The 14,200-nt window shown below is 36.6% G+C and overlaps 1 protein-coding gene across 1 annotated transcript; it reads left to right on the top strand.

Moving 5' to 3' along the window:
* The first annotated feature begins 12,788 nt into the window (after window positions 1–12,788).
* Window positions 12,789–13,409, top strand: LOC146168259 (uncharacterized). Its single transcript, XM_083386241.1, has 2 exons — window positions 12,789–13,040; window positions 13,140–13,409. The coding sequence occupies exons 1-2, from the start codon at window positions 12,789–12,791 to the stop codon at window positions 13,407–13,409; spliced, it is 522 nt and encodes a 173-aa protein (XP_083242367.1).
* The last annotated feature ends 791 nt before the right edge of the window (window positions 13,410–14,200 follow it).

Genomic DNA, 14,200 nt, shown 5'->3' with positions numbered 1-14,200 from the left:
ATTATTATTATTGTATTCATTAATTAACCATTGTCATTTCGGCGAAATAATTTTTTTTATTTTTTTTTTTATTTTTAAAAACACGTTTACCACAATTTTCTTTCTCATATCGCACATTAGCGCCAAAGAAAGGAAAAATAAACAACTTTCCGAACAGAGGAATATTTCTAAATTCTAACACAATATAACAGGGACATACCTTAACATTAATCCGCTTTCATTTTTATGCAGCGCTTCAGATATTTTCAACGAAATGGGTTTTCGTAGAACACTCATTTTACTGCCATGTACGGCCTATTGTGATTGCCAAGCGTACATTGGCGAGAAAGTAACGCAAAATAAAACAACTTTCCGAACCGAGGAATTTTCTTAAATTTTAACACAACAGAGCAGACACATGTCTTAACTCAAATCCACTTTCATTTTTATGCAGCGCTTCAGGTATTTTCAACGAAATGGGTTTTCGTAGAACACTCGTTTAACTGCCATATACGGCCTATTGTGATTTGGCGAAGCGTATATTGGCGAGAAAGCAACGCAAAATAAAACAACTTTCCGAACCGAGAAATTTTCTTAAATTTTAACACAACAGAGCAGACACGTGTCTTAACTCTAATCCACTTTCATTTTTATGCAGCGCTTCAGGTATTTTCAACGAAATGGGTTTTTGTAGAAAACTCGTTTTACTGCCTGATACGGCCTATTGTGATAGGCGAAGCGTACATTGGCGAGAAAGTAACGCAAAATAAAACAACTTTCCGAACCGAGGAATTTTCTTAAATTTTAACACAACAGAGCAGACACGTGTCTTAACTCAAATCCACTTTCATTTTTATGCAGCGCTTCAGGTATTTTCAACGAAATGGGTTTTTGTAGAACACTCGTTTTACTGCCTGATACGGCCTATTGTGATTGGCGAAGCGTACATTGGCGAGAAAGTAACGCAAAATAAAACAACTTTCCGAACCGAGGAATTTTCTTAAATTTTAACACAACAGAGCAGACACATGTCTTAACTCAAATCCACTTTCATTTTTATGCAGCGCTTCAGGTATTTTCAACGAAATGGGTTTTCGTAGAACACTCGTCTAACTGCCATATACGGCCTATTGTGTTTGGCGAAGCGTACATTGGCGAGAAAGTAACGCAAAATGAAACAACTTTCCGAACCGAGGAATTTTCTTAAATTTTAACACAACAGAGTAGACACGTGTCTTAACTCAAATCCACTTCCATTTTTATGCAGCGCTTCAGGTATTTTCAACGAAATGGGTTTTCGTAGAATATACGTTTTACTGCCATATACGGCCTATTGTGATTGGCGAAGCGTACATTGGCGAGAAAGTAACGCAAAATGAAACAACTTTCCGAACCGAGGAATTTTCTTAAATTTTAACACAACAGAGTAGACACGTGTCTTAACTCAAATCCACTTCCATTTTTATGCAGCGCTTCAGGTATTTTCAACGAAATGGGTTTTCGTAGAACACTCGTCTAACTGCCATATACGGCCTATTGTGTTTGGCGAAGCGTACATTGGCGAGAAAGTAACGCAAAATAAAACAACTTTCCGAACCGAGGAATTTTATTAAATTTTAACACAACAGAGCAGACACGTGTCTTAACTCTAAATCTCCAAATGTTGGGTGGCCAATTAAAACACGTCCAATCCACAAGTCATTATGTTGAAAAGAGAAAAAAATTGAAAAACACAAAAGCATTTTAAACCAAGCTGATTATTACGTCAAAATTAAAACAAAGTATCTAAGATTCAATTCACATTGACCCGCAAATTTTATGGGAATAAGTGTTTCACCAAAAATGCCTCCTCGTTTCGGAAAGTTGTGAAAAATTCCTCGGTTCGGAAAGTTGTTTTATTTGGCGTTACTTTCTCGCCAATATACGCTTCGCCAAATCACAATAGGCCGTATATTGCAGTAAAACGAGTGTTCTACTAAAACCCATTTCGTTGAAAATACCTGAAGCGCTGCATAAAAATGAAAGTGGATTTAAGTTAAGACACGTGTCTGCTCAGTTGTGTAAAAATTTAAGAAAATTCCTCGGTTCGGAAAGTTGTTTTATTTTTCGTTACTTTCTCGCCAATGTACGCTTCGCCAATCACAATAGGCCGCATATGGCAGTAAAACGAGTGTTCTACGAAAACCCATTTCGTTGAAAATACCTGAAGCGCTGCATAAAAATGAAAGTGGATTTGAGTTAAGACACGTGTCTGCTCTGTTGTGTTAAAATTTAAGAAAATTCCTCGGTTCGGAAGTTGTTTTACTTGGCGTTGCTTTCTCGCCAATATACGCTTCGCCAAATCACAATAGGCCGTATATGGCAGTTAGACGAGTGTTCTACGAAAACCCATTTCGTTGAAAATACCTGAAGCGCTGAATAAAAATGAAAGTGGATTTGAGTTAAGACATGTGTCTGCTCTGTTGTGTTAAAATTTAAGAAAATTCCTCGGTTCGGAAAGTTGTTTTATTTTGCGTTACTTTCTCGCCAATCACAATAGGCCGTATATGGCAGTAAAACGAGTGTTCTACGAAAACCCATTTCGTTGAAATTACCTGAAGCGCTGCATAAAATTGAAAGTGGATTTAATTTAAGACACGTGTCTGCTCTGTTGTGTTAAAATTTAAGAAAATTCCTCGGTTCGGAAAGTTGTTTTATTTTACGTTACTTTCTCGCCAATATACGCTTCGCCAATCACAATAGGCCGTATATGGCAGTAAAACGAGTGTTCTACGAAAACCCATTTCGTTGAAAATACCTGAAACGCTGCATAAAAATGAAAGTGGATTTAAGTTAAGACACGTGTCTGCTCTGTTGTGTTAAAATTTAAGAAAATTCCTCGGTTCGGAAAGTTGTTTTATTTGGAGTTGCTTTCTCGCCAATATACGCTTCGCCAAATCACAATAGGCCGTATATGGCAGTTAAACGAGTGTTCTACGAAAACCCATTTCGTTGGAAATACCTGAAGCGCTGCATGAAAATGAAAGTGGATTTAATTTAAGACACGTGTCTGCTCTGTTGTGTTAAAATTTAAGAAAATTCCTCGGTTCGGAAAGTTGTTTTATTTGGAGTTGCTTTCTCGCCAATGTGCGCTTCGCCAATCATAATAGGCCGTATATGGCAGTAAAACGAGTTTTCTACGAAAACCCATTTCGTTGAAAATACCTGAAGCGCTGCATAAAAATGAAAGCGGATTAATGTTAAGGTATGTCCCTGTTATATTGTGTTAGAATTTAGAAATATTTCTCGGTTCGGAAAGTTGTTTATTTTGCCTTTCTTTGGCGCTAATAAAGGCGAAAGAAAATTGTGGTAAACGTGTTTTTAAATATAAAAAAAAAATAACAAAAATTATTTCGCCGAAATGACAATGGTATTAATTATGCTCAAATATTGAGCTTTGCGCGGGTTAATTTAGCACCGAGTTCCGATAAAAACCTACTCGCTGTAGCGAAAACGAAGGATGCAGTTAACACCCGATCCATTAGAAATTAGTGCATTTCTGAGCAAAAAGGTTGTGGGGCGCAGCCATAATGAAAGAATGTTTATTGCAAATAAACAAACGACAAACAGTACTTACAGGTACTTGCGATATAGGTACAATAATTACCTCCAACGTACGCGATATGGACTCCACAATTGAACAGCAGGGACTGCTAAATTAACGATTTACAACATTCTTATATAGCCTACATCGGACAGATGTTAGTAGTTACAGAGGCGTAGCTAGGGGGGTGCGGTGGGGGTACATATGTTCCCGGGCGCCAGGGTAGAGGGGCGCCAAAATGAGGCTTACAAATGCCAAAATAAGACTGCTTCTCCTTTAAACACAATGTTCTATTAAATTTGAATTGTTTTTTCCGTATAAAGTAAGGTATATTATGTTAATGTAATAGAAAATGCGATTAAACATCGAGGAGGGGCGCCAATTTTATAGTTTGTCCCCGGGCGCAAAATAGACTGGCTAGGCCTACGCCTCTGAGTAGTTACTAATTTGTTAGAAACATGACACAATAGCACGACTTAGGAAATCGACAATTCGACGAACGAATTTATACAATACGCGACGGGAAATTAAAGCGACAGCATGAGCGATTCAGCCGGCAGGCTGTTCACAGAACGGACAGAGTTTACGGGGTCACAGTTCCAAAGTCCAAAACCTCTGCAAGGTCTACGACAATTAGGGCATCCAAAGGCAGAAAAGTCGATTTTAGACCTTGACTTTTAGACCTTGAGGTCGTAGCAATGCACTAATTGGACCTTTAGGTAGACTCCTGGCGTAGATAAATTAAAAATATTCGTTAAAAATTAAAAAAAGATGACAAAATATGTGAGATATGATTGCTAACACTTGACCCACCTGAACCCAAACGCTAACCCGAATCCTAACCCAAATAATGTGCGTTAATTTAATAATTATCCGAACGCTGGGGAAAAAGTCCAAAGTGGACATAAGATAGTTTATCGTCCATTGTATAAAGGATTGTTACGTCACAAATTGAGGTATTGGGACCTGAAGGGTTGTAATTATTAAATTAACGCACATTATTTGGGTTGGGGTTCTGTTAGCGTTTGGGTTCGGGTTGGTCAAGTATTATTAAACTTAATCTTGTTACCCACATTTGTTAAGTCAAATTAGTGCATTGTCCAAGACCTCAAAGTCCAAAAGTTGAACTTTTTGATCCTTTGAATGTACTAATTTCTGGTGAATTATTCTAGGTATCAGGGTTGCCAGATGGCCAAAATAAAAAAAGCCAAACTTATCTAAAAAACCAACATCTACTTCAAACTCTAACAAGCCTATGTTTTTCCTGAAATAAATAAAAAGTGCAATAAATGGTCATGCTGGTACATTGAATTTATCTTTTTGTGCCAATTCTCTAAAAAAAAAAATTCTTTTCGTAAATTCTTCTTTGCAATTTTTCTCTTGTCGTGACTACTTTTTAGCAAGTTTTTTTCTTTTTGTAAAAAAAATTCTGAACAATTCACGAAACACGATCACTCAATCAGCCATATGCTGTCAGTTTAACCAACGTCATAGAAGTTTTATATGTCGTTGGTTTAACGAATACATACAGGCTGGTGTCATGACGTCATAACCGGCCAGAATGAATGGGCGATCCAACCAGACAAGCTGTTCATCGAAATAATGGTGAACAATGTCCGGAGAAATTCATCCTGGTCTTCTTCCTCATGGATGTCAAACATTGTTCATGGGATGATCATGTCCTCCTTCTTGATCGGCTTTTTGTAGTAGAAGTCAAGAGTGGTGGTGGGCCTTTAAGACTTAGATGACTGTTTTCCGGCGATGAAAAGCTCGCTTCGTTCAAAGCGCGTTGGTAGTCAAAATCTGAGGCTGAATAGCTCCATCGAGAAATGGATGAGCAGTTCCCTTTTAAGAAGTTGAGGATCCCTCCGTTATCGAGCTGGTTCGTTGTATAGCTGAACGGTCTGTGTAAAAATACTTACACCGGCGTTTAACAACTTGCGAATACAAGAAATGTATTGCCTACAATGCAGAATTAGAACCGTACAAATCGTAATTTGATGTAAAAAGGCAGTACCGTCAGTCAAATGCCTAGAATCTATCGTTCTAGAATACCAAGACAAAAAAGTCCCTGAAACTCGAAAACAAACTTAACGCCTATCCATATTTAAAATAATCCCTAAAATGACCGACATTTTAACCTTGGCGTAAGGGTTAAACTAAAAAGTTACACTATGCAAGCTTGTAACTCAAATGGACATGCGACGGTATCTCAGCAGTGTTGTAATGACTTAAGTCAATGACTTAAGTGCACTTAAGTCACTGTTTTCAAACGACTTGACATGACTTAAGTCATTTGGAAAAAATGACTTGGGTTAAAATGAAGCGTTTTTACAAGTATTTTTTTATAAAATTGAGCTATTTATCCAAATTTTAGCACATAAAACAAATTGCTTGCTATATGTTGCGTTTTTTCTTATTTTTTAGTTCAGTTATTGCTCATAATCATACAAATTTAAATATTTTAATAGTTTCAAATTTTATTTTTTAACAAGGACATGACTTGAAGTTGACTTGCTCTAATTATGACTTGACTGGGACTTGACTCGTGCAAAAAGACTTGTTTACAACACTGTATCTCAGGTGTCAGTAAGGCAAAAAAAGGCATCACGTGGCCTTTAAATCATCGGGATAACTGCCCGAAATACAAACAAAACGATGGCATTGGAAATGATTTTCTGAAAACTTGTGATTAGAGAATGGAAAAACAAGTATAGAAAAAGGGCCTATTTTCCTGTGACGTATAGCTTAGAAATGGAAAAGTACGAATTAACTCCCTTTGGTACTTACGATATACGTACAATAATTTACCTCCGTAACGTATGCAATCTGACTCCACGATGAACAGTGAGACTGCTAATTTCAGCTAGCGGTAATTAAATTTCGTGATAACACGCTTCGGCACGAATAATGAAAAACAGGACATTTTGGACAATTGCCGAAACGCTTCCAGCAATTTGCTGACAGTTTTGTACAACACGCACAGACAGGCCTTGGTTGACGTCACACCGGCCAGACGGTTTTAATTGAATGACCGGGATGTGACCCGATCGTATGGACCGTAATCCGCTACAACTGCATGACAATTGAAGGTGTGGCATGCCTGTGACCGACTGTTGTGGTACTGCTCATAAATGCTACAAAATAAATTATCAAGAGTAAAATATTTATAATTTTTTTTTTTTTTTTGGGGGGGGGGGGGGGGGCTGACTACGCCTATGCCTAGAACAATGTTTGGAGCGAACATGTCTAAATTTTGTTTTAACTTTTAAACCAGTTATGTTAGACTTATGGTAAACGTCATTAAAAATATTTATAAAAAATTTAAAAAAATATTTCGCCGAAATTACAATGGTACAAATTTTATTTTCAATGATTTTTCTGTTGTATGATGCTTTTTAAATATCTCTTTCCAGCAATAGTCTGCCATCATGTGACAGTCCTATCATCCTTGGTAGCGCTCTTCCATTTTTTAATGTCCGGGTCATTCCATGTCAATCCACCAGAAAAATCGAAAAATGTAACCCACCATTTCAGATTTCAAAGAAACTTTCAGGTGATGTAGAATGACTCTTCATTAACTTAAAACTGAAAAAAATTCCGAAATTCGCCAAGTACTTTTTGAGATATGATCATTTAACTGAGGGTATGTTTTGTTATTTTTTTGTTGCAAAAATTATAGCAAAAACAGTGATTATTTTTAGTATCACTACTATTGAGTTTTTAAGGGAGTTTTAAATTACTTACAACGATTTTCAACAATAGGAATCCTTTCTTTTCAACTTACGAATAACAAACAATGCCAAAGTTTATGTTTTCGCATTGTTTGACCCACTTTTAATCACCCAATTGAAGAAGTCATTCATGCGGAACGCAAATTTCAAACGCCTTTTTCTCTAAAACCTTAATTTCGATTTTGCCTTAAAGTATCTCATTTTAAAGATACAGTTTTACTAAACATTATATGCAAAAATAAAAATGTACTTTTTTGTATATTCTTTTTAATTGAGGAATTAAAAATCATACCGATTTTTCGTTTATGTTACTAAGTTTTGGTTCATTTATTTACAAAATCAAGCCATACAATGATCTGTACGCTTTTATTGTAATAAGTAAAGAACTCCACAGCAAAAAAAAATAAGTAAAAATAAAATACTCATAGCAGAATATTTTTACACCCATAGTTTTATATAAATTTAGTGGTACAACATTGATTAGTTAACAGATGACCATTTTTCATAATTAAAATTGACATTTGCATATTTAGTTTGCATTTTTTAGAGTCAGTGAGATGTGGTCCAAGTGCTGAAATCACACATAGAATGTGGTCAAATGGTACCCAATAAACATCTTTATACTCTGGCCAATAAAAATGCTCTTTTTGGCCTTTTGGGTGCATGAAATCCACTAACAAATCTTCTTGATCAAAGCTAAACTCTAGTATGGTAACCAAATATCATAAATTGTCATAAATAATGGCTACCTAGAAACCAGGGTGTATGTTTGTACGATCTTTTTTTGCCAAAACACTGACCGTCATCCAGCTAGTCAGCTTGGTCGTAAGGCATGTTTGTGAAAAAGGAATGAATTTATGCAAGCTTCTAGTTCCTTAAACTGCAGAAACTTCCGAAAACCATTGTTTTAAATTTTCCCTTGCTTGAATATTTCATTAGATTTTAGAAATATAAACTTGATTACAGCAATGTTAGTTTGACAGTAATGAAACATTTCCTCTGGAGTTGTAATTTGGTTGTTTACAGGTCTTTGCAAACTGGCTTTGGATGTCAATCTATTTATTGTACCCCCAATTCCATCACATGCTCCTTTTCACTGACTTCTTGCAAAAAAGACCATTGAGCATAGATGCCAAAATCATCTTTATGTTTGCACAGATTGTAAAAGCTTTTACAGTTATTGTATTGTGCAGCACATCACAACCATTAGTGATATATTCTACAGTGGTAATATTTGGCAGTATTTCTTCTTTAGGGCCATACATTTTTTTTGAATTACATATACCATGGAAACATCATTTTCCATATCATAGCTACTGGATGAATTGTACAAGAGTGGTATGTCCAATGACATCCTTGTGCTTCATCTTGGATATAAAAAGAACAGTTTTAACTGAAAAGCGCCATTATCAGTGATTTGTTTTTTAGATTTTCCTTTTCAGATTGAGATATTTTGATTGTGATTCAATACGATTAGTTTGCTGATCAATAACTCAAAAAATTCTGCAATTAAAAGTGACTGTGGTATTAATACTGTTCTCAATACTAAAAGTTACTATTTGCCCTCAATTGCAAGGTTTTCCATGTATAAACAAGTTTAAACAAATAATTTTTTGCTAGATCATATATTTATCCCTGTCTTACAGCACACTATAAAATCTTATTGGTAAAAAAACATCCTAAAATGTCAATACTTGCACTTTAGATGCAAAAGTTTTTACAAAATTCAAAAACCCCTAAAAACGTTTAATACAAAAAAGTACACTCCAATTTTTTTCTGATATATAAAATGTACAAATATCTTTCAAACAAGATAATTTGCAGAAAAATCGAAATTAAAGGTTTCCAATAAAAGCTAACTAAAGTATAGTTCCGCTTGAATGATTTCGTAAACAATAGACAATAAACAATGAGAACAATTGGATAAACAAGAAATTTCGCAGTAACTTCAAAGTGGCATGCCTGATGGTTCTTTAAAACTTATTTGAACCTTCTACAAAGTTGCATAACTGAGAAAATGCAAGAAACCAACACGCCTTCACATTTTAGGTTTTCAGTTACGCTTTAATGAACACAAAAGTGACCATACAAAAAAGGCCATATCTCCCGATATAGAAATAATCTGAGTGAAATAAGTATATTATTTTTCTTAGCAACGAATGCGCTACCAAGTTCAATAAAAAAATTCAAGATTCTGAATCCATGGGTTACATGGCACGTTCCTCCTACTCCGCACCGACGCTGCCAAAGTTTTCGGGTAATGTGTGGAAGATGAATAAAAACAGGAAATGGAACTTGATCACTATGAGCAATAGGTCGCAAGATACCATATCCATAGGTATTTTGAATGGTAGCTGCGCCCTTTTCCCTTCGATCAAACATCTTCAATTCGAATGCAAGAAACCGTATGACCTAATGCTAATAAAACAACTCATTTGGAATTAATGGGATTGCTCTAATCTGGCTTAATAGGTTGCTCTAAACTGGCGAAATTTCGTTCTATTTATTTTCTAAAACAAAAATGTCGAGCATTTAGAGAGCTCAAACACATACTATTAAGTCAAACCATTGAAGCATGCGGGTTTAATTGCAAGTCTCATTAAACTATAATTTGCCTCGACCAATCAACCACATTATACTTCAAGGTATTTGCTGTAGTCTGATTACAAATCCACACAGTTTTTGTTGGATGGTGTTGAGCTGGCCAGCCAGAAGCCGGCAAGCAACACAACCGCTTACTGTATTAACTAGACAAGACTGGTATATATTGATATAACGCGCTGCTTATAAAAGGTGATAATTTGCATGAACAAAAACAAAGGCGACACAGAAAAGCGGAAATGTTTCATATCCCGAAGCCTTTTTGTCAGCCGGGAACTGTTACAATAACGCGTTCACACAGGTGACATACTTTTATCTATAACGGAAATATGTGTCACGATATACATTATTCATGTGTGAAACAGCCGAATGCTTTGTTCTCAGAATGACAGCGAGTGTTTGGTAAAAGGCGTGAAAAAGTGACAAATCATAAATCGTAACATATTTGATAAATACATAATACAATAAATTCCAAATTATCCACTAATTATTATTTATAACGCTTCAGACACTCCAGCACAAAAGGAATTGCCGTCGTGAATATAACACGGCGGCTGCTTCGGAATTAAATTCTATTGATTTTTAACATTGAGAAACATCTCCTTATAAATTTGCATTTTTTTTTAGTTTGCACAATTCGTTCAATGGAAGTTTTAAAATAACGACGCATCACAAGAAAATACGCTTTGAAGTTGTTGCTTATTCACTATTGCTTTCAACAAAAGGCAGGAAATGGGTTGTTCCTAAAGTTGTGATTTGAAAACTAATGTTTCGCGTGTGGATAAATCATTATGCTTTTTGATACGAGGTATTTAAACTCGTGTGTAAACGCGGCTGCGTGATGAGAGAAAAACAGACAAAAACCCAAAACGTACCAAATGTTTAAAAGAATTCGGAAATTTAACACGAAACTATTTCGTGCACAACAAAATTAAGTCGTGATTCACAAGTTTAACGCGTTGATTTCAAACTATTGAGCTCCAAGAACAAAAATTAAGCTCGTTTAAAATTTATTAAAAGATCGTGCGATCGACGTTTAAGCTTAGACTTCATAGATATAGACTATATATAATTTGCGAAATGCGATACTTAATGGTTTAACAAAAAGTCACATAAAAGCAACTTACAGACCTTTCGGTCTATATTTTTACTTATTATATGTATATATATATATATTTTCAAAAGTATAATAGCTTTTCACCTGATAAACTAGGCAGAATCAGTTATTGGGAAATCCATAATTTCGTTTCGTTTTCCATGATTCTAAACGGTGGTGATGTCTTTATCGGCAACGCTTTTTTGTATTTCGTGTTTCGAATTCCAAGCAAATGCTTTGCTGACGCTATGGAGCGTCTTGCGACGTATCTTTCGACGAGATCAAATTCTTCCAACAGCTAGCTTCTTGCAGGTGCCAAACACAATAGATTTCAGGCGATCGTTTGTAGGTGGTCCGTACAGATTAAGGCACATCTTCTCTTGAGCTTCGTTCGTCACTCGGAGGGCATCATTTGACGCAGGCGGGGCTAATTCAAGTCTCATTAGTGTCTTTAGTCTCAATGATTCACTTCACTTGTTCGTGGTAAAGTCTTATTCAAATTGAATTGTTCATCTCCTGCTTCATACTTCTAATATGCTTCGTATTAAATCCTAGCTCAGAAAACAATCACTCGACCTTGCAGCAGCAACCATTCTGTTTATTAACTGGACAAGACTGGTCTGGTATATATTGATATAACGCGCTGCTTATAAAAGGTGATAATTTGCATGAACAAAAACATAGGCGACACAGAAAAGCGGAAATGTTTCATATCCCGAAACCTTTTTGTCAGCCGGGAACTGTTACAATAACGCGTTCACATAGGTGAAATACTTTTATCTATAACGGAAATATGTGTCACGATATAACATCATTCATGTGTGAAACAGCCGAATGCTTTGTTCTCAGAATGACAGCGAGTGTTTGGTAAAAGGCGTGAAAAAGTGACAAATCATAAATCGTAACATATTTGATAAATACACAATGCAATAAATTCCAAATTATCCACTAATTATTACTTATAACGCTACACCATAATGTTCACTTGTAAAATTAATAGTGTTTATTACTAAAAAAACTGACGTGACAGAGCAAATCTGAGTTTTTTCACTCACCCAAAATTGATTAACCGACCCAAAATTAGTTAGAATCAGTTAACAAAACCGGACGAAAAAAATATTGCAGACCAAAGGCAAGCAAGACAGGCTATAAAAACAAACAGCCTGCGCTGAGGTATGAACTATCGAACTCTGTTTATTACAAGACCGTCGCTCTATCAACTGAGCTACACAGGATCAGCGGGTTGCAAGTCGAGAAACAACCATAACACAATTGTTGCTGCAAGCTGTTGGTACAAACAACTCAACTTCATTCATCAAAACATCTCCTTTAGCAATTCTGTTATTTGGTTTGAAGTCGCCTTCTTAAAGGCTGGTTCACACGAGACGCGTTATCGCCAGCGTTAACGTCTGGCGTCCAACGCTAGTGTCGTCCAGTTCACAAATAACGGGTTGCCAGCGTTAACGGCAAATTTATTCGCTTCTCACCGAGAGCGTTTTTTAAAATCCTTTTACGTGGACGCTAGAGGCGTCTAGTGTTAACCAGCCTTAAGGGTGAATGACATCGAACGCTCGTGCAAACTTCCGAGCGATATTCGGCTTCAAAAAGAGGAAGTATGACAAAACACAAAAGTAAATGGTCGTTAGCTGCTTGAGAGCTTCACTATTTTGATTTGTTTTTCTTGTTCGTTTTTTTCGCTATCTATTTTATTAATAAAAAAAAAAAAAAAAAAAAAAAAGACATCGAACGCTCGTCGTCATTCCAAGTCTGGCGCTCGTGGAGTGCGGAGCGAAAAATGGCAAGCAGAGCAAGTTACGCTCAGGCAGTGAATAAAAATGCGGCCAGCTTTAAGAGGCCGAATTGCTTAAGTATGAGGACAGTTAATTTATTGAAAAGAGACGAAATTCTGAATCTTATAAAAAGTATGGATTATCCGCTGAAGAAATTAGTTGGGATTGCAGAAATGCGAGGCCAAAACGTCGACATAACTTGCACCAATAGACAAAATGTTTTGGAACTTTACACAAAGCTATGCGCAGCAGAATCAGTAAAATTTGTTAAACTATACGAAAATGACAAGATTAACATCGCAGTTGGCTGGGTGCCTATCCCTTTCCCCAGTGAACTCATAGCAGAGGAAATATAGGCAAAATATGGAAAAGTTGAAAAGGTGACACACAGGAAGGACAAGATTGGGTTGCTAACCGGAATGAGAATCTTGACAATGAATTCAACGGACGTGGAAGAAAACCCTTTCCCAAGTTATATTAGGATGGCGGACTGTGAATTTTACGTAACATATCATGGGCAAGTGTTCACTTGCAAGTATTGTGACGAGAAAGGTCACAAACAAGCAAACTGTCCCAAACGTCAAAAAGATTTTCCTCGGCTAGGAAAAAGACAAGAAGAGCACTAGCAGGCCAAAGCACACCGAGAGACAAACGATAACGCAGTTGCCCCCAACTTTAGCGCTGGCGTCAACAATGCTGATAATAATCCACACTCTACAACAGCCGTAAGCAGCATTCTAAACGATGCTGATAAGAACTCCCCGGACTTCAACTCTGAAAACAACGCCAACATGAAGTCAAGCACACCGAAGCTGTGGTTTCGGCTCAGTCAAAAACTTTCGTTTGCTGGAGTTGTTCCAACAAGTATTCCGTAGCAATGAAGTGCTGCACGGACGAGTTATTTCTGGTCGAAGAGGGTAAAGAAACATGTCAATGTCCTTCATGCGAAGGGACATTGAGACGTATGCCGTGCTGCGATGAGCTCCAGCCAGAATACAAGACGAAGGAAGATGTGCTTGAGTGCATACAGTGCGAAAGGTACTCTGTTGTCTGTAATTGTTTTACTGTTAACTCGCTACCTAAGGTTACCATGTGTAAAGCGTGTAGTAATACCCATAGCAAGTATAAGATAGTCAACTGTAGTTGCGGGAAAAAGCATTCCTGTCTTATGGGTCCCAATAAAGCGTTTAGATGTGATTGTGGCATGGAGTACGAGTGGGACATTGATATTGGTGTCGAACGCGTTTAAATACTATTTTTATGTCTTTAAATATTATTTCACACAACGTTCGAGGTTTAAACATTGCTATGAAAAGAAAATCGATTTTTAATTTTTTACGTCGTAAAAAGTGTCACGTTGCCCTTTTGCAGGAAACCCATGGTAGTGCTAAGCACGAAAAGTTATGGGGTATGGAAT

This window comes from Ascidiella aspersa, chromosome 1, assembly GCF_963924565.1.
Source record: "Ascidiella aspersa chromosome 1, kaAscAspe10.2, whole genome shotgun sequence".
Taxonomy (NCBI): Eukaryota; Metazoa; Chordata; class Ascidiacea; order Phlebobranchia; family Ascidiidae; genus Ascidiella; species Ascidiella aspersa.
This window is presented reverse-complemented; position numbering and strand designations above follow the sequence as displayed.

Coding starts and splice junctions, on each gene's coding strand:
- LOC146168259 (XM_083386241.1), top strand. CDS start 12,789: ATGGCAAGCAGAGCAAGTTACGCTCAGGCAGTGAATAAAAATGCGGCC. Junction 13,041..13,139: donor AGCTATGCGCAGCAGAATCA/GTAAAATTTGTT, acceptor GAGGAAATATAG/GCAAAATATGGAAAAGTTGA.